The sequence below is a fragment of the Drosophila tropicalis genome, unplaced genomic scaffold (assembly GCF_018151085.1).
Source record: "Drosophila tropicalis isolate 14030-0801.00 unplaced genomic scaffold, ASM1815108v1 contig_912, whole genome shotgun sequence".
NCBI classification, from domain to species: Eukaryota; Metazoa; Arthropoda; class Insecta; order Diptera; family Drosophilidae; genus Drosophila; species Drosophila tropicalis.
In genome coordinates, this window is record NW_027173412.1 from 110,855 (window position 1) to 130,265 (window position 19,411).

The 19,411-nt window shown below is 37.9% G+C and overlaps 1 protein-coding gene across 1 annotated transcript; it reads left to right on the forward strand.

Moving 5' to 3' along the window:
- Window positions 1-409: 409 nt before the first annotated feature.
- LOC137586168 (uncharacterized) lies at window positions 410-6,537 on the forward strand. The gene is made up of 3 exons (XM_068302150.1): window positions 410-1,022; window positions 1,074-1,198; window positions 6,454-6,537. The coding sequence occupies exons 1-3, from the start codon at window positions 410-412 to the stop codon at window positions 6,535-6,537; spliced, it is 822 nt and encodes a 273-aa protein (XP_068158251.1).
- The last annotated feature ends 12,874 nt before the right edge of the window (window positions 6,538-19,411 follow it).

A 19,411-nucleotide genomic window follows, 5' to 3' on the forward strand; every position in this document is an offset into this window, starting at 1 on the left:
TGCTGATGATCTAGCTCCCAAGTTAAATTTTCGTGCCCACCCTTGATCTATACCAGGGGTAGGCACAAAGAGAGCCAGCTCAAACTGTCAGTGTATGTGTGTGCTTTACACTGCGAAAAATGAAAAGTGAATAAAATATGGCTCAATCACTCAAACCAGCAAAATCGATGATCTGCTGCAAGAAAATAAATGAGAAAACAACCCCCAAATTAATTTTTTCATGTGCAGTTATCCAACAACGCGACATAGATGCGCTCGCGTCGAAATGCTGCAACAGACTAATTCTGTTTTTACGCTCTGAATTGCACTTCGTGTTGACTTCGGCATGCACACAGATGGTAAAACGATCATATGCCGAAGAAAAGTGCCCGCACGGGCTATGGGTGCCTACCTCTGATCTATACCAAGGATGGAACTGCAGGCCGCAGTGATCGGAGCAAAGCTGAGTAACCGAATCCAACGCAATCCAAGTTTGTCAATTAATTCGAGTTGTTATTGGTCCGACTCAAAGACTGTTCTCAAATGGCTTCGTATGGATCCACGAAAGTTTCAGCAATTCGTCATGCACCGCGTTGGTGAAATATTGGAATTCACAAACGTTAGCCAATGGAACTGGGTTCCAACGATCCTTAACCCTGCAAATCTTGCTACTAAAACAAACAACGCCAATAAACATGAAACTTGGCTACACGGTCCAGACTATTTGCTGCAGGATCAACACGAGTGGCCAAAATGCGATGATTTGGCGTCACCAAACAATGCTGAAGTCAGGCACAACATACTCTTCATCGACAATGCGCCGATGGAGCTAAAACTTAACGCGGAATATTTTTCCGACTGGCGCAGGCTATATCGAGCTCTAGCGCGCTTTATTCTCTATATTGAGAAACTGAAAGCGAAACAAAAGAAGGCATCGCCACCTACAGAGGTGTCTTACGAGATGATTCAGCAGGCACGCACACTCCTACTGCGGCATGCGCAGTCATCTGAGTTCAACCCAGAAATTCGCAACTTAACGAGAGGTAAACCTTTAAAAACAAATTCTAAACTCATATGTTTGAATATCTTCCTAGATGAAAACCAGCTCCTACGTACCCGAGGGCGAGCAGAAAACTTAAACGGCCAAAACCAAATACTGCGGGAATGGTTCCGCCAAGATCCACTGACTGCCCAGCAGACCCGACGCATCCACCAATGGGTTAACACATATCACTCATTCTCTTTCATCTTCATACTTATACTTAAGCGCCAGCCTACGTGCTGGGAAATTAACCGTTGCATCTTGCGCTTTAAGCTTACATGTTAGGTTCTATGCTTGTTACTAAGCGGCGGACAGAACAGTTTGGTTACAACCGCGAGTAAGGGCGATTAATTTATAGCGGCTCAACTACCGACTCGCTCGCTAAGAAAACACGTGGAAGAAATAAATGAAGTATCACGTGAAAAGTTAAGTGTTTCTTGTGGGCCCGCTAAAACATCGAACCTTAGCGCCAAACTCAACAGTGATTATGTTTTAAAGGTTTTGGGTTGAAAATTTCTAGTTTAGTGAGCTGCATGACGATTTCTTTGTCTTCAATGAATTCTGTGAAATGTTCGAAATTAAAGATTAGAACTTCTAATCTTACTGATTTTTCATTTTCTTCCCTGAGGTGGTTTATTGCTTCTAAACCTTTATTAACAGTGTCTATTAGGTAATTTAGTTCGTTTGCTTGTACGCTATTGCTTTCAAGATTATTCATTTTTATACCCTTGCAAAAAGGGTATATTAATTTTGGTCAGAAGTGTGCAATGCATAGTACGAAGCATCTCCGACCATAGAAAGTATGTATATACTTGATCAGCACGACGAGACGAGTTCAAATAACCATGTCCGTCCGTCCGTCCGGAGCCGTAAGAGCTACAGAGCTGAAATGGGCTTGTATATACTGCAGGGGTTGTTTATCTCGGATTCAGCCGGATCGGACCACTATATCATATAGCTCCCATACAAACGCCAAAGTCACGAACAGTGACTTTTCTTAATAACTTCGATATTTTCTGGGCTATTATCGTGAAACTTAATATTAGAGAGATTATTACGCCTATAAACGACTGTGCCAAGTTTGATCAAGATCGGGTGACTATATCATATAGCTCCCATAGGAACGATCGGTTGAAAACAGTGACTTTTGTAAATAACTTCGTTCCTTTAACTCGATTGCTTTCAAATTAAACATTTCTTAATTTAATATATCAGTTAATGACTGTGCCGAATTTGATAAAGATCGGGTGACTATATCATCTAGCTCCCATAGGAATGATCGGTGGAAAACAGTGACTATGATCAATATCTTCGTTATTTCCTATGATTGTAATGGCCTACATTCATAGGAAATAACGAAGATATTGATAATTTCTTTCGCAAACTGCATAGATAAAAATGTCCGCTGGTGTTCGGTTAGTTGTTTTATATCTCGTCTTATGGTTGTATACGTAGAGAATTTTTTCAAATTTGATTAATTTATCTTCAATGTCATTTTCACTATTTATAATTCTGAGTTTTTCATTTACTGTTTTATGGAATTTTTCTACGTCTGAAATGCCATTTTTACTTGATGTGATTTCTAACTTTACATTTTTTTCTTGTAGAAAAATTTTTTAGTGCTATATACAGATTCAGCATTTCTGTATATAGCACTAAAAAATTTTGTTTGATTTTATTTCTATTGGTTTGCCCATTTCAATGAATACTTTCAAAATTGCTCTCTTGATCTCTAGATTTTACTTCTACAAGTGTTGCAAATTTTGAGTAAATGTCAATGCAAGAAAGGAATTGTAAATTGTCGATCATGTAAAGTCCATGACGTATTTTTCTGATATTAAAAGTTTCTGGTGGTATTTCAAAAGTTAGTTTTGTATTTCTATTTTCTCTCTTTGCGATATTGCAAACTGAGCATTCATTAATAATGCTTTGAATTAGGTTTTGAAAATCGGGAAAATAATATTTTTATACCCTTGCAGAGGGTATTATAAAATTGGTCAGATGTTTGTAACGCACAGAAGGAGACGTTTCCGACCCCATAAAGTATATATATTCTTGATCAGCATGAGAAGCTAAGTCGATATAGCCATGTCCGTCTGTCCGTCTGACCGTCTGTCCGTCTGTCCGTCGGTGCGTACGCGTTTTACTCAGCCATCTTAAGAGCTATCGGGATGAAATTTTTTTGGGAGCTTTTTTTTACCCGGGTGAGATAAAGTATGAAAATCTTTGGGATCGGACTACTATATCATATAACTCTGGAACAAAAATTTTTGCAAAAATTGGAGTATCCCCATGAAATTTACCAATATAATAGAATTTATTATAAAATCTCAGATCCCATTTGACCCTGATCGGATAAATAGAACACAAGTTACAGTCTATATAAATCGGTTCAATCGCTGCCGGCAGCTCTGCTTGCTGCCTACTACGTCATCATCAAATCAACAGAGCACATGCATACACACACAGACGCAACGCTACATAAACTGTATGTGTATGCGTGCGTTGCTTTGCTTAGGGAATGAGGGAAGAAGAAGAACAAATTGTACATAGTATGAAGAGTAAAATTGTTTTGTTTGTATATTAATGAATTGAGTTGCAGAAAACAAATTTTTCAAAACATGTGAAATTATTATTGTCAAGGACTGCAAGGGTATATAAACTTCGGCATAGCCGAATTTAACTTCTTTGATATTTCTTTAACAAATTAATCGTTTTTTCGATTCCTGGATGTAATAATTCTTTATGTTGTTTTAGCATTATTTCTTTAAATTGTGCAAACGTTTAAAGGTCCTCTAACTTAATGCTAGATTTCGAGGTTTTTGTATTTGCATTCGATTGTATTATTTGTTTGGAATATGGCAAAATCTTGTTCATTATGAAAATATAGTACAGTGTTCTTACTGCAAAGATATCTTATGATTATATCCCTGCGTAGGCATTGGTCATTTCTTTGTATGTTATTTTTATGTTTGTTTTATAAAAGTAAGTTGTTGTTTCTGCTTTGTCTTCTGAACCTCTAATGAATTCTATTTGCCTGTTGAAATAATTAATGGGTTTTTCTACATACTATTGTAATGTAATTTTTATTATCCTCATGAGCACTATGTATTGTAGCTGCTGTGCTTTCTCTTGATCCTAAAAAGTATTCATATATTTTAATTCTGGAAAGGGCATCTGCTAAGTGATTTTATTTGCCAGGTAAATATTTAATTTTGTAATCAAACTCATTTAGTTTTATTTTCCATCTTTGAAGTTTCATATTTGGTTCTTTTATATTGTTGAGCCATACTAAAGGATTATGGTCGCTTAGAATCTCGAAATTTCTACCGAAAAGGTATTACCTAAAATATTTGGTTGCCCATGGCTGAATAATTTAGGTCATGTTCGTTAAGTGTTCTACTACCATAAGAAAAAGGTCTAATGTCCTGTGAGCGGAACGCACCTAAAGCTAAATTGCTAGCATCTGTGGTTAGGAAAAATGTTTTTTTTTTAAATCGGGATATGCAAGTATAGGATCATTCATAAGGAGATATTTTAATTTTTCAAAGGATGAAATATAATTTGGGTCGTTTATGTTTGTTTTAGCACTTTTCTTTAATCTTAGATCTAAAGGTTTTGCAATATTTGCAAAGCATAATCCTAAGAATGATTTAATTTCTTTTGGGGTTTTAGGGATTGGAAATTTTTGAATTGCTTTGACTTTATCTGGGTTAACTTTTATACCTTCTGTTATTATTATATGACCAAGGAATGCTGTTTCCTTTTTCATAAATTCGCATTTGTCGAGTTGGAGTTTAAGATTGGCTTCTCTTAGTTTGTTAAATATTTTTCTGAGTGATAGTATGTGTTCCTCCAATGAAGTGGAGTACACAACGATGTCATCCAGTTAAACAAGGCAATCCTTATAAATAAGGTCTTCCAAAAGATTATTCATGCATCTTTGGAATGTTACCGGGGCATTTTTAAGACAAATGGCATACGTGTGTTTTCGTAATGGCCATGTTTAGTTGAGAAAGCTGTTTTTGCAATGGATTCAGGATCCATTTGAATTTGATGAAATTCCTTTGCTAAATCAATGGTGGTGAAGTTTTGGCATTTTCCCAGTTTGTCGAGAATTTCGTCCATGGCTGTAATTGGAAATTTGTCATCTATTGTGACTTCATTTAGATTTCGATAGTCAATCTGAATTTTTGTTTGTTGGAAGCATCTCCCTTTTTTTGGAACGATCCAAATGGGTGAACAGTAGGGGGAATTCGATTTTCGAATGATACCCTGTTCAATGATTTCATTTCTTTATTTGTTGATTTCTATATCCAATGTTTGGGGATATTTGTATGGACGTTTATAGATTGGGTCCTCATGTTTTGTATGAATAGAGTGCTTTATTGTACTCGTGAAAGTCAAATTTTCACCTTTGCGGTACGGAATGTCACTGAATTCGTACAGAACTTTTTTTAGTTTTTGAGTTTCTTCGTTGTTTAAATGGTCGAGTCTATACTCATTGCTTTCTATTATTTCATTTTCAATCGCAAAATTTGTTTCTGGGTCCCTTTCTGTGGGTGGGTCCACAACATCTACATTTTGTTCTTCTATTTCTTCAACATCTCTAAAATAAAATGTATAGTTTCCTAATTTAGCGTATTCTTCTTCATAAATTATTTGGGCTTTGCAGGCTTTTAGGAAAGTTCTGCCTATCAGCATGTCGTATTTATTTGAAAATTTATGGATATAAAATTTTTGTTCTGTTGGACAAAGTTTGCTGTGTCCAAGGAATATAATTTCTTTTAACTCCACTGCTCCTTCAATCATGTGAATTTTGGTATCTCCTAAATAGGTTTTGAAATTAAAAAACTTTTCGGACATTATATTAATTGAAGAGCCTGAGTCGACTACACATCTCAAAGGTTTATTGTTCATCATTATTCTGATGAAGGACTTGTCCCTATCTCTTCTTCCGATTGATCCCGGGTATTCTGATGAAAATTTTCGGATGTGTCCATTTTGCTAATTCCACTATTACATTCTCTTTGCCATTTTGTAGGCTGGTTTGCTACATTATTTTTTTTATAATTATTTTGCTGTTGATAATTCTTTGGATTTTGAGCCCTGTCAATATTTAATTTTTGTTGAAACTCTTGGAAAGGTTTTTGGTTTTGATTTTGGCTTTGATTTGATTTTCTGATTTCTGTTATACCATTCTCGTATAACCCTTTTCTTTGAGCTACTTGTTTTAGCTTGCTAACTGTCGTTATATCATATCTAGCTAACGTCATAAATAATCTATCGGCTAATTTTTTGTTTATTATATCTTTTATAGTGCTATTTAAAGCATTTGGATAAAGAATGGTGTTATTTGCGTCGTTTTCTAGACTTAGTTTGTTTGTGATAATATTGAACTCATCTTCTAATTCTGTTACAAACTTACAAAGGTTTCCTGTATAGCTGGTGTTGTAGAGGCGTCGAAGAAGTTCCTCACAGGGGGTCTGCGTCTTCAATTCATTGATGAGGAGTGAACTTAGTTCCGGCCAGGTGCTGGCTTGTCCAATTTGTGAGAGCCCTTGTGCCTCTCCAGTGAGCTGCATCTCGATTGCACTGAACAATATGTTATGTTGCCTTATATCATGTGTTGGATATAAGTGCATAATGAAATCTGTCCTCCTTATGAATGACGTCAGAATTTCTGGTTCTCCATCATAGTTTGCCAACTGTCTTAAGGAAGACAGTGCTTGATTGAGGTGGGCTTCGGTGAGTTCTACAGCCATTTAGTTTCTTCTTTTTATACCATACACCCATAGGGTGAAATGGTATATTAAAGTAGAGGTGGGCATGGGCCGAAATTTTCAACCCAACCCGACCCAGCCTATGGGCCGAAGAGGAAAATTTTACCAGTACCCGTAAGCTAAAAAAATTTTGTAACCCGAAGCCAACCCGCCCGCCCGAAAAAAAATAAAAAAAACTTTAATACAAAATAAAATTTTTTATTTCCTTTGTTTTCTTCAAAACAGCACTTAATTTACATTTTTTATAAAGGATTAATAGGTATGAAAAAATCCAAATTTAAATTACATATTTTTGTAAAGAAAAAGTAACATATCGAGATTTGCGCTTGACAATCATGTGCGCCTTTCATTTAATATTTTCCCCGACGATGAAAAAACTCTCTCGCTTGTGGCAGAGCTTACAGGTATGCTTAATATTTGTTTGGCCACCACTTGCAATAATTTCAAGTCAGTTGCCTGTTTCCAAAAATCTAAAATTGGCATGTTTGAACGAGTAGTTGTGGCAAAATATTTATCAATTTCTAAATCTATAGGATTTTTGTCAAGTTTCATTTGTTTTGGTTGATTTTTGTCGAAATACTCTTGAAATTCATTATTGCTATTTGGCGAAGTGTTTTAAATTTTTGAGTCGTCATCTGTGTCGCTTGTGATTTCATAAATTTCATTCATCATGCTTTTGACGGTCTCCAAAACATTATTTTTTTTTTCATCATGTAAAAAACTCAATTCTTTGAATGGAGGGTTTAAAAATAATCCAACTAAATGTACTGATGTTTGCTGAAAACGCAATTCCAAAGAATTTAAAGTTTATTTTTTGATTGTTCTATAACATTTGAATCGAATATTTAAATTTTACATTGTTTTTTTAGTTTTTCATACCATAAAGCATATACATGTATTGGTGATGATAATTCTGATTGAGATAGTCGATAACAAACGTAATCGATAGTGTACACAAAGTTGAGAAAAAATATTTAAATATCTAACGATTCCGTTTTTATGTATCCAAATTTATTTTCGGGTTTTTCGGGTTGAGCGTCCTAACCCATACCCGCCTGCACCCAACCCGAAATTAGATTTTCCAGCCCATATCCACGGGTAACCGCGGGTACCCACGGGTACCCGACAAAAGCCCAGCCCATGCCCACCTCTATATTAAAGTCGCTAAAATGTATGTAACAGGCAGAAGGAAGCTTCTCCGACCCTATAAAGTATATATATTCTTGATCAGGATCAACTGCCGAGTCGATCTAGCCATGTCCGTCTGTCGTCCGTCCGACCGTCCGTCCGTATGAACACGCAGATCTCAGAGGCTATGAGAGCTAGAGCCACCAAATTTGGTATGTATACTCGTGTAGTATGTAAATGTATAGAGTCAATTGGAATTTTGGCCACGCCCCCTTACGCCACCAGGAATCGCATAAAACTGTTTTTCTTAAAAAGTATAACAGCTTCAGCCATCAAATTTGGTTTGTACACTCGCTTAGTTAGCGCGCAGACACTAATTGTTCAAACTTTTTGCCACGCCCAATTCCGCCCCCCGGAGTTTACATAAAACTGATTTTCTTAAAAACTATGACAGCTACCGACATCAAATTTGGTATGTAAACTAGGTTAATAGACGCGCAGATATTGACTTTTTGAATATTTTGACACGCTCACTTCCGCCCCCGAAAATAAAATAAATTATAAATTTCTCCCGAACTACTAAATTTTATTAAAATCGGACTAGAAATATGCAAAATATGCGTATGAACATATTTTACTACTCGATCCAGAAGGCCAGAATTGTCCGTCGGCTAGTTGCGGCGCTAGAGTGCTCGTGTGTTTGTAGAGTGAGCGAGATAGCACATGCTATGAAGCATGTAAAAAAAATTTAATAGACATACATTTGGTTTTCGAAATTTGAAATGTTTGTTTCACCTGGTGTATGGTATACCCAAGTCGACGAGTCGACCTACCTGCTTTATCGTGGTTTTCTGGCTTTGCCAAATTGTTGGTACCAAAATTTGGGCTTTACATATGTGTGACAAAAATAAAAACTATATATGTTTGGGATAAATATGAAAGTCGTTAATGCTTAATTTTTTTTCTAAGGAAATGTATTATTACCATGAGCTTAATTAAAGCAACAATTTTATTTCCGTCTAGGCTTTTGGTCTACCGAGACTTGACAAATCTGTCTGCAATATATTTAAAATTTGCAAAATTTAATCAAAAAAAAAAAAAAGTCAGAAGAAATACATCTTGAAACTGATATCTTTCGTATAATTATGTTACCGACACTTACATATGTTGCTAAAAAAAATTGTTATTTTTTCGAACAAAAATTAAAAGTTAATTTATTAACTTCCTGAAAAGGACTGTTTCGCTCGGTTGTCAATTTGAGAAGAACTTATGAAGATAGTTCTTCTCGCTTTGATCGTCTTTTAGACCCGAAGTCAAGTATCAAAGTGACATTATCCATTGTTGGCATAATGAGAAAAAATGGCATGTACCACTGTGATCTTTCTTTCAAGCGGTGCAAAAGCGGGTTTTTTTAAATTCCTCCGTCCCTTTTTTCTGACAAATTCTAGATTTTTTTGGGGAATTGGTCTGAAATTGGATTGAATTTCGCATTCGTATTCTTCTAAAAATTACTCTGGCTGAAGTTTCTCTGAATACTTCTTGGCTTATCCTAAAATGAGTTTGCCTAGTGCGCAAGTCATACTGCTTGACATTCTTCTCTGCTGCTGACGAAATCTTTTGCTTTATTTCCTCAACTATTGCAATTGGTTGTCTTTTAAGGGGATTAAGTGAAACAATTTGAACTTATTCCATACATAGTGAGATACATGTGTGATCATATCAAAGTCAAAAACTGCATGATATGGAGAACAATTAATGCTCGCATGATGACCAAATAGAATATGTTCCTCCGACTCTCTGTGATCATTATTAGGATTAGCTCTAATCGCTGCTGTGATTGATCGACTTACTCGTTCTGAGGCGTTGACTTGAGGCGAATACAAAGCTGTATATAGATGTGTAAAATACCAAGCCTAACGCCAAGCGTAAAATTCGAACGCTTTGAATTGTACTCCGTTATCACCCACGAGGATTTTCGGAATTCCAACCTTAAAGATCCTGTAGTAACTCCGGTATTAAACGAGATGTCACATCTTCAACGGACACAGCCAAGGAAATTTGGAAAAGTGATCCAAAACTATTACCAAAAAAATTATCCTCGCTTTCTGCGTGGATATGGACCGTACAACTTTTGAAAAGGAGGTATTAAAACTGCGGGCTTTCCCAAAGGCGGTTTTAAAATGTAATTAGGGGCTTCGTTAGACTTTAAAACATCACAGTTGCATACCTAGTAACGCTGGATCGAGCAGATATTCTTTAAGCCCAAGCCCTTTAAGTGCTAGCTGAACAGAATCAAAATTATTTCAATACAATATCCGTAACGTACCGATTGCACATTAGCTATCCTTGAACACATCAGCTATCCTTGAACAGCCGTTTCCTGCGTGACTCTCGAACATTCTATTAAGAATCTATTGTTGCACTGATAAACCGGCGTCTCTCGATGGCGTTGATATCAGTCTGTTGATGTGGGCTAGCTCCAAAAAAAGTTCACGAGATCCAGCATATATCCCGAGCCATCTAACCAAAAAATTAAACGCCGGTTTTTATCTATTGCGCCATGTTACAAGAGCAAGCAAAGACAATGTAAATTCTAACTGTTCTGCTTCGAATAAAAGGAATAAAAACCAGGGGCGCCTTATACAAGCCTTTTTACTGGCGCGGGGCGGCAATTATGCTCGCACGGCAACAACCACGAAGAACCATTTACTAAACGATCAGTTCCAAAGAATTTAAAGTTTTTTTTTTTTGATTGTTCTATAACATTTGAATCGAATATTTAAATTTTACATTGTTTTTTTAGTTTTTCATACCATAAAGCATATATATGTGTGGGGTTTTATTTACGATATAATTATAGTCTAGGGGGTTTACATGATAATACGACTTCATAGAGATTACAATATGCTAAATGACAATAAAATGCATGCCCAACAGATAAACTCTAAACTTTTCTAACTCTGTTATGACTGCGAGAATCTCTAATTCATAGCTGCTATACTTTCGCTGTGCGTCTGTGGTTTTTCGACTCATGTAGTATACGGGATGGAGTTCACCGTCGTCTGGACATCTTTGTAGTAAAACTGCTCCAAAACCTTCGATAGATGCATCAGTATGGACTTCCGATTCGTACGACTGGTTGTAGATGCTTAAGACTGGATTCTCAGTTAGTAACTTCTTCAAGATCTGTACTGCATTTTCTTCTTCAGGACCACAGACAAATTTTGATGCATTCTTGGTCAATTCGGTCAGAGGTTTTGCTATACACGCATAGTTTGGAATAAACTTTCTAAAATATCCCGTCAAACCTAAGAAACTTTGAACTTGCTTTACGGTTTGAGGCATTTTAAACTTCGCAACAGCCTCAATTTTGTCTGGAGATGGATATATCTTCTTATTCTCGACAATGTGCCCCAAAAATTGTATTCTTTTCTTTAAAAAATGGCCCTTCTTCAGGTTTAGCTCTAAACCATACTCTTCGCAGGTTACGATTACCTCTTTTAGATTCTTAACCGCTTCAACTTCATCTCTGGCCAAAATGATAACATCGTCAACGTATGGCAGCGCAATGCCTCTCTTGGATAAATGCCGAAATATTGCATTAATATGTCTTTGGAATACTCCAGGCGAATTAGTAAATCCATACGGAACCCTCTTGAATTGGTACTGACCACAGTGGGTCACAAACGACGTATACTTTCGACTAGATTCTGCAACTGCCACATGAAAGAATCCGTTCTTCAAATCAATGGTACTAAAAATCGTAGCGTCTTGCAAACGATCCAACTGATCCTCGATGAGCGGCAAAGCATAATGGTCACGCACACACCTTGTTTATTTTGCGAAAATCGACACAGAGCCTGTAGGAATCGTCATGCTTCTTTACAAGTACCACCGGACTTGTGTATTCGGACGTTGACTCTTCAATTATGCCTTCAGCCAACCATTCTTCGACTTTCTCGTTCACGAACTCTGCCTCTTTAAATGCAAGTCTACGGTGTCGCGCAAATATCGTACTGTCATCGTATAAAATTATTAGCATTTCTACATTGGTCGTCTTTATTGCTACCGGTTGATAATTAGATATCAAATCGAATACCTCTTTTTTATCACTTGTGCTTGCACATTCGTCTATATCAAGTTCATCTTTATTATTCGCGACATCAATTTTTATTTCATCACTTTCTTTTTCGAATTTTTCTACTCTTACACCATTTTGACTAAATATAATGTCAGCTTGCAAACATAATTCTTCGCCTATGATCATTTCGACATCTAATCGGAACTACATGAAAATCTAACACGAACGTATGGTCGTCAATCAAAATGGAATTCACAAAGTGTCCAGTTGGTTTTATCTTATTTGATTCTCCGCCACCGAATCCAATTACCCGTCAAAACTGCTTAACTCGGGTTGTACAAATCTTCGCGAATAATACAAAATTTACTTCCGGTGTCGAACAATGCTTTACACTCAATGTTGTCAATTTTAATAACTTTACAGGTTATTTCTTCTTTCGACTTAAAACTTCTTGTGTTTGGTTCAAATTGACTGTTCATATCTCTTTTATTACAATTTTTAGCTATATGACCAAATCCACTACATTTGTAGCACTTTCTACCTTTCTCTTTATCATCACAATTTTTCGAGTAATGTCCTTTATTTCCACAATTGTAACACTCGACATCGTTCTTAACATCATTATTATTTCTTTTCATCATTTTGTCTTTCACTTTTGCACTGTTCTCGTCGTTTTTGTATTTACTATTGTCTTTCTTACTTTCTTTTTCACTCATTGTTTTATACTGCTTTAATTTCTCTTTAAACTCATTTAAATTTTTCGCTCCATATAAAATCGACTTATTCTCACTTTTTTCATCAACGCCGTCAATTAAATATTCTATTAATGAATCGTCTTTTACTTGTCCACGTGAAGCTACATCTTTCATTCTGTAAAAGTACTCAAAAACGCACTCATTGTTTTTACGCTTCATTTTCATCAGTTGCTCATGTACGTCTTTACTACTCACGCACGATTTGAATTCACTCAACAGTGCTTTTTCGAGAGAGTTCCACGAATTTATTCCTCTCTCACTCAAGACAAACAGTTTCGCGATGCCTTTTAACGCCTTCTTCGCGAACAGAAACTTTTGGAAATCGTTCCAACACATCAACGTTGCTTGCTCATTGAATTCGTTAATCCAAACTTCTACTGCAATAGTATTAGTGCCGTCAAAAATACGAATGTTCTCTTCCACGTCGCGAAAACTTATGGCAAAACGCGGCGTCATCATTCTATCTCTCTCTTCGTTTATTCTTTTGTACTCATCGTTGTTGTTCTCGCTTGCTCTCTCGTGCGGCCTGTTCCTCCAATTTTTCTCTGTTGCTACGTTCCTCTCTGCAGCTACCGATTCATGATCAGTCTCGTCATTTATTTCATCCTCTACTTCGTCGTCTGATTCGTCTTCGTCTTGTGATGCCAACAAATTGTTCAGCTTCAAATTCATGAAAATATGCAATGCAAGGTCGTCGACACTATACTTGATTCCCAATACATTGCAAATCGAAACAAGATCACCGTTCGTCAAATTTCGTCGTACATATTCCGCCTTTGCTTCGTACTTTGCGTTCGTTTCATCGTAATCGAAACCAGAAAATTCTCGAATTCTTTTGCGGTTATTTCTATCTCCCTCGCTCTCATAGATAAATTTATGCAATGCTCTGATATTGTCTGCTTTACCCGTTTTCAGAGTATCACTTATTAAATCATTTAGACACGACATAGTTAATGCTTTAATTTCACCACTAGCAGAGCAGGACCGACTTAATACGACACGATTGTTCGAGAAAAAAAAAACACTTTTTTTTTTTTTTTTTTTTTTGTTTCACTCTTCTCCCGCACGAACGCACAAAAAATGTATGTGAGGTAGTCTTTTGTATCCCGCACTCTTTCTATCACGACAAAATATGTGGGGAAACTCTTTTGTAACGACTCTAACTTGAATCTATCCCGGAACGAGCACCCAAAATATGTGGGGTTTTATTTACGATATAATTATAGTCTAGGGGGTTTACATGATAATACGACTTCATAGAGATTACACTATGCTAAATGACAATCGACGTTTGGCTCGGCTCGACTTTGGCGTCCGTCTATGACGCTTCGATTTTTCACGACCGACTTTGGCGATCGACTTTTAGTGTCCGAATTTGACACACGACTTATAGCACCAGTCTAATGGTACTCGACTTGACCTTGCATCCGACTATGACGCAAGACATCAAAACACGTCCGTCTTATTCAACGCGCAAAAACCAACTCTCTCGTCGTCATCTCTCATTCGTTCGTCATCCCTCTTGATCGTCTCTTCTTACACGCTCACGTTCTCTCTTTGATCGTCGTCTCGTCTCTCGTCTTCGTGTACAGTGGGATTGATGCAAATCGCAAATCCACATCCCACATATGTATTGGTGATGATAATTCTGATAGAGATAATCGTAATCGATAGTGTACACAAAGTTGAGAAAAAATATTTAAATATCTAACGATTCCGTTTTTGTGTATCCAAATTTATTTTCGGGTTTTTCGGGTCTGTCCGTCCGTCCGACCGTCCGTCCGTATGAACACGCAGATCTCAGAGGCTCTGAGAGCTAGAGCCACCAAATTTGGTATGTATACTCGTGTAGTATGGAAATGTATAGAGTCAATTGGAATTTTGGTCACGCCCCCCATACGCCCCCAGGAATCGCATAAAACTGTTTTTCCTAAAAAGTATAACAGCTTCAGCTTCAGCATCAAATTTGGTATGTAAACTAGGTTAATAGACGCGCAGATATTGACTTTTTGAATATTTTGACACGCTCACTTCCGCCCCCGAAAATAAAATAAATTATAAATTTCTCCCGAACTACTAAATTTTATTAAAATCGGACTAGAAATATGCAAAATATGCGTATGAACATATTTTACTACTCGATCCAGAAGGCCAGAATTGTCCGTCGGCTAGTTGCGGCGCTAGAGTGCTCGTGTGTTTGTAGAGTGAGCGAGATAGCACATGCTATGAAGCATGTAAAAACAATTTAATAGACATACATTTGGTTTTCGAAATTTGAAATGTTTGTTTCACCTGGTGTATGGTATACCCAAGTCGACGAGTCGACCTACCTGCTTCATCGTGGTTTTCTGGCTTTGCCAAATTGTTGGTACCAAAATTTGGGCTTTACATATGTGTGACAAAAATAAAAACTATATATGTTTGGGATAAATATGAAAGTCGTTAATGCTTAATTTTTTTCTAAGGAAATGTATTATTACCATGAGCTTAATTAAAGCAACAATTTTATTTCCGTCTAGGCTTTTGGTCTACCGAGACTTGACAAATCTGTCTGCAATATATTTAAAATTTTGCAAAATTTAATCAAAAAAAAAAAAAAAAGTCAGAAGAAATACATCTTGAAACTGATATCTTTCGTATAATTATGTTACCGACACTTACATATGTTGCTAAAAAAAATTGTTATTTTTTCGAACAAAAATTAAAAGTTAATTTATTAACTTCCTGAATAGAACGGTTTCGCTCGGTTGCCAATTTGAGAAGAACTTATGAAGATAGTTCTTCTCGCTTTGATCGTCTTTTAGACCCGAAGTCAAGTATCAAAGTGACATTATCCATTGTTGGCATAATGAGAAAAAATGGCATGTACCACTGTGACTTTCTTTCTACAATCAAGCGGTGCAAAAGCGGGTTTTTTAAATTCCTCCGTCCCTTTTTTCTGACAAATTCTAGATGTTTTTTGGGGAATTGGTCTGAAATTGGATTGAATTTCGCATTCGTATTCTTCTAAAAATTACTCTGGCTGAAGTTTCTCTGAATACTTCTTGGCTTATCCTAAAATGAGTTTGCCTACTGCGCAAGTTATACTGCTTGACATTCTTCTCTGCTGCTGACGAAATCTTTTGCTTTATTTCCTCAACTACTGCAATTGGTTGTCTTTTAATGGGATTAAGTGAAACAATTTGAACTTATTCAGTACACCATAGTGAGATACATGTGTGATCATATCAAAGTCAAAAACTGCATGATATGGAGAACAATTAATGCTCGCATGATGACCAAATAGAATATGTTCCTCCGACTCTCTGTGATCATTATTAGGATTAGTTCTAATCGCTGCTGTGATTGATCGACTTACTCGTTCTGAGGCGTTGACTTGAGGCGAATACAAAGCTGTATATAGATGTGTAAAATACCAAGCCTAACGCCAAGCGTAAAATTCGAACGCTTTGAATTGTACTCCGTTATCACCCACGAGGATTTTCGGAATTCCAACCTTAAAGATCCTGTAGTAACTCCGGTATTAAACGAGATGTCACATCTTCAACGGACACAGCCAATGAAATTTGGAAAAGTGATCCAAAACTATTACCAAAAAAATTATCCTCGCTTTCTGCGTGGATATGAACCGTACAACTTTTGAAAAGGAGGTATTAAAACTGCGGGCTTTCCCAAAGGCGGTTTTAAAATGTAATTAGGGGCTTCGTTAGACTTGCAAACATCACAGTTGCATACCCAGTAACGCTGGATCGTGCAGATATTCTTGAAGCCCAATCGCGACAAGTGTCGCGTAATTGTTGTGCACCGCCAGTGCTAGCTGAACAGAATCAAAATTATTTCAATACAATATCCATAACGTACCGATTGCACATCAGCTATCCTTGAACACATCAGCTATCCTTGAACAGCCGTTTCCTGCGTGACTCTCGAACATTCTATTAAGAATCGATTGTTGCACTGATAAACCGGCGTCTCTCGATGGCGTTGATATCAGTCTGTTGATGTGGGCTAGCTCCAAAAAAAGTTCGCGAGATCCAGCATATATCCCGAGCCATCTAACCAAAAAATTAAACGCCGGTTTTTATCTATTGCGCCATGTCACAAGAGCAAGCAAAGACAAAGTAAATTCTAACTGTTCTGCTTCGAATAAAAGGAATAAAAACCAGGGGCGCCTTATACAAGCCTTTTTACTGGCGCGGGGCGGCAATTATGCTCGCACGGCAACAACCACGAAGAACCATTTACTAAACGATCAGTTCTTTCAGTAGTAGCACGATTGTTTGGTTTGCTGGGATTCATAAGTTTTGTCATTGTTCGGTGCAAAATTCTTATGCAAGACTTGACATTCAAGGGCCTAGATTGGGATGACCCTGTCGATGATCAAATTAAAAAAAGATGGAAAAAACTTTTATAGGATCTTAAAGACTTATCAAATCTACAAATACCACGATTTGTTAACACATCAAAGACGTATCGATGTGAAATACACGGATTCGCTGATGCACCCGAAAGAGCGTACGGATGCTGCCTTTATGTTCGATTAGAACTCCCGAATGAAGTCAAAGTCACTTTACTCGTTGCGAAATCAAAGATAGCACCTACTAAGACACAGTCATTGCCCAAGTTAGAACTGTAAAGGAGCATTGTTGCTCAGTCGGACTTAGCGCAAATTCGAAAGGTCATTAAAATTATACATCGACAAGGTATACTTTTGGACCGATTCAAAAATTGTTTTGCAATGGCTAAAACTTCATACATCAACACTTCATTGTTTTGTAGGAGAGTTACAACAACACACGGAAGAAATAATAAGGAAGCACGTCTCGTCTACCAAGAATCCAGCAGACTTTGTTTTTCGTGGTTGTCGGACATCAGAGCTGCAATCAAGCATGTGGATAACAGTGCCAACATTCTTAAAATTGTCTAAGGCGGAATGGCTAATTCTTAAGGAACCACTTCCGCCGCCTATCGAGGTAAGAACTAAGTGAGCACTTCTTTGTACCAGAGCAGACAACGATAATTCACAACGCACGAACTGCATCCGCTGCTTTCAGTTTAAACATCGCCTCATGACTCAACTGATGGGCAATCTAGCTGCTGATCGACTACGAGCTGAAAGACCATTCCTAGTAACAGGAGTAGATTTTGCGGCCCAATTTTCACAGCCCAATTTCCAGTGCACATACTAAATGTGGTGACTTTAGCTTTGTTAGTTTTTGATAGTCAGTTTTGTTTAATTTGACAACTAAGGCAATCGGCAAAATACGATTCATTGCGGAAATCTCTGGCTGGGGTACAATTCTCAGTCCCAGAGTCCAGTCTACAGAACATTTATTTGATCTGGAGACCTTGACGAGTATTAGGATAGGGGACTGAGACCACCTGAAGGGGAGGAAAGGGAAGGGAAAGGAGTAGAAGGAGAGTCCAAGAGGAGTAGCAACGACCGATCTCGTCTGCCAAGCGAAGCCCGCTTGGCCAAGATTCGTTGCCTCTTGGACTGGGAAAAGGAAGCGTGAAAGGAAATGTTAGTGGGGTTATTAGACAGGGATGGTGGAGAGGAACTGCAACTACTGATCTCGTCTGCCAAGCGAAGCCCGCTTGGCCGCGATCCGTTGCCTCTTCACCTTGAGTGACTGAGCCTAGGGACCAGCGACTAACTTCGACTGCAGGAGAATAACTCATCCTTCCGAAGTCCGCTGACCCTTTGGCTCCACTCAAATAGTTAAGTGGGCAAGGAAAAGGGAAGGGAAGGGTATACAAAAATTCAGTGCCGAATAAGGAAATAATGCCGGGTTAGGTTAAATGATCATGTTGTAATGTTTATTAATAATTAATTAATCCTAAACATGTTTGGAAATCTGGGTCCCTACCGCACTCAAGTAGAAATAAAGGGGAACTTTGGTCATGGGCTCACCTGCTATTCCTGAAGGATCTCTCTCTGGTACTCGGTCTCTAGTCTTGGTTACACTTGTTGATTTGCGCTCACTTTTTCACAATGCGACTGATTACTCCCGTGGCTACTGGCGAAGTCATTTTCCCTAATTCTAGCTCTCTGTTCAAACCCACCCTTGCTCTGCCTACTTATGTCCTAACGGTGAAAACATTCGATGCATCTTGTGCTTTGGCACGCGTCACGATCGCCGTCTCTCTCTTTCACTTTCGATTTTCTCATGGTCTCTTAAGCGTCGCCATGCAGCGCAGCGTCCGCAGTCGGGAGGTTGTTCTCTCCGCGACGCGTCGACGCTGCAGCCGCATCAAGACGGTAGTTAGAAAGAGAGAGAGGCGGCGATCGTAAATATTGCCTATCAGAAAAAAAGAACTACAGTTAGTTTTCATGTCGAGGTATTTAATGTGCCCTCCATGGGCGTACGAAGAATAATAGTAATAATACAGAGGGGCCCCACATGGGCGTAGTTTAAACCGCAATGAAAATGTGACTCGTCACACGGTGTCCTTATTTCGAAAGGACGAAATGGATCGTGACTCGCCATGTAGCTTGATCTCGGTGCGGAACAGATGATCTTCCGCCCACATGAGGAAGCGGTGGTTTCGGCGGGGTTCATCGTGACGTAGTACCGCCACCCGATCTCGGACTTCGGCGGGTACTCGTCTATCCAGGGTGTCGACGAGCCATTCCGGTGGT

What these genes read in the sequence shown, in the direction of transcription:
- LOC137586168 (XM_068302150.1), top strand. Translation starts at nt 410, where the DNA reads ATGGAACTGCAGGCCGCAGTGATCGGAGCAAAGCTGAGTAACCGAATC. An exon ending in AATTCGCAACTTAACGAGAG is followed by an intron (nt 1,023 to 1,073) that starts GTAAACCTTTAA and finishes ATATCTTCCTAG; the next exon opens with ATGAAAACCAGCTCCTACGT. An exon ending in CCCGACGCATCCACCAATGG is followed by an intron (nt 1,199 to 6,453) that starts GTTAACACATAT and finishes AAACTTACAAAG; the next exon opens with GTTTCCTGTATAGCTGGTGT.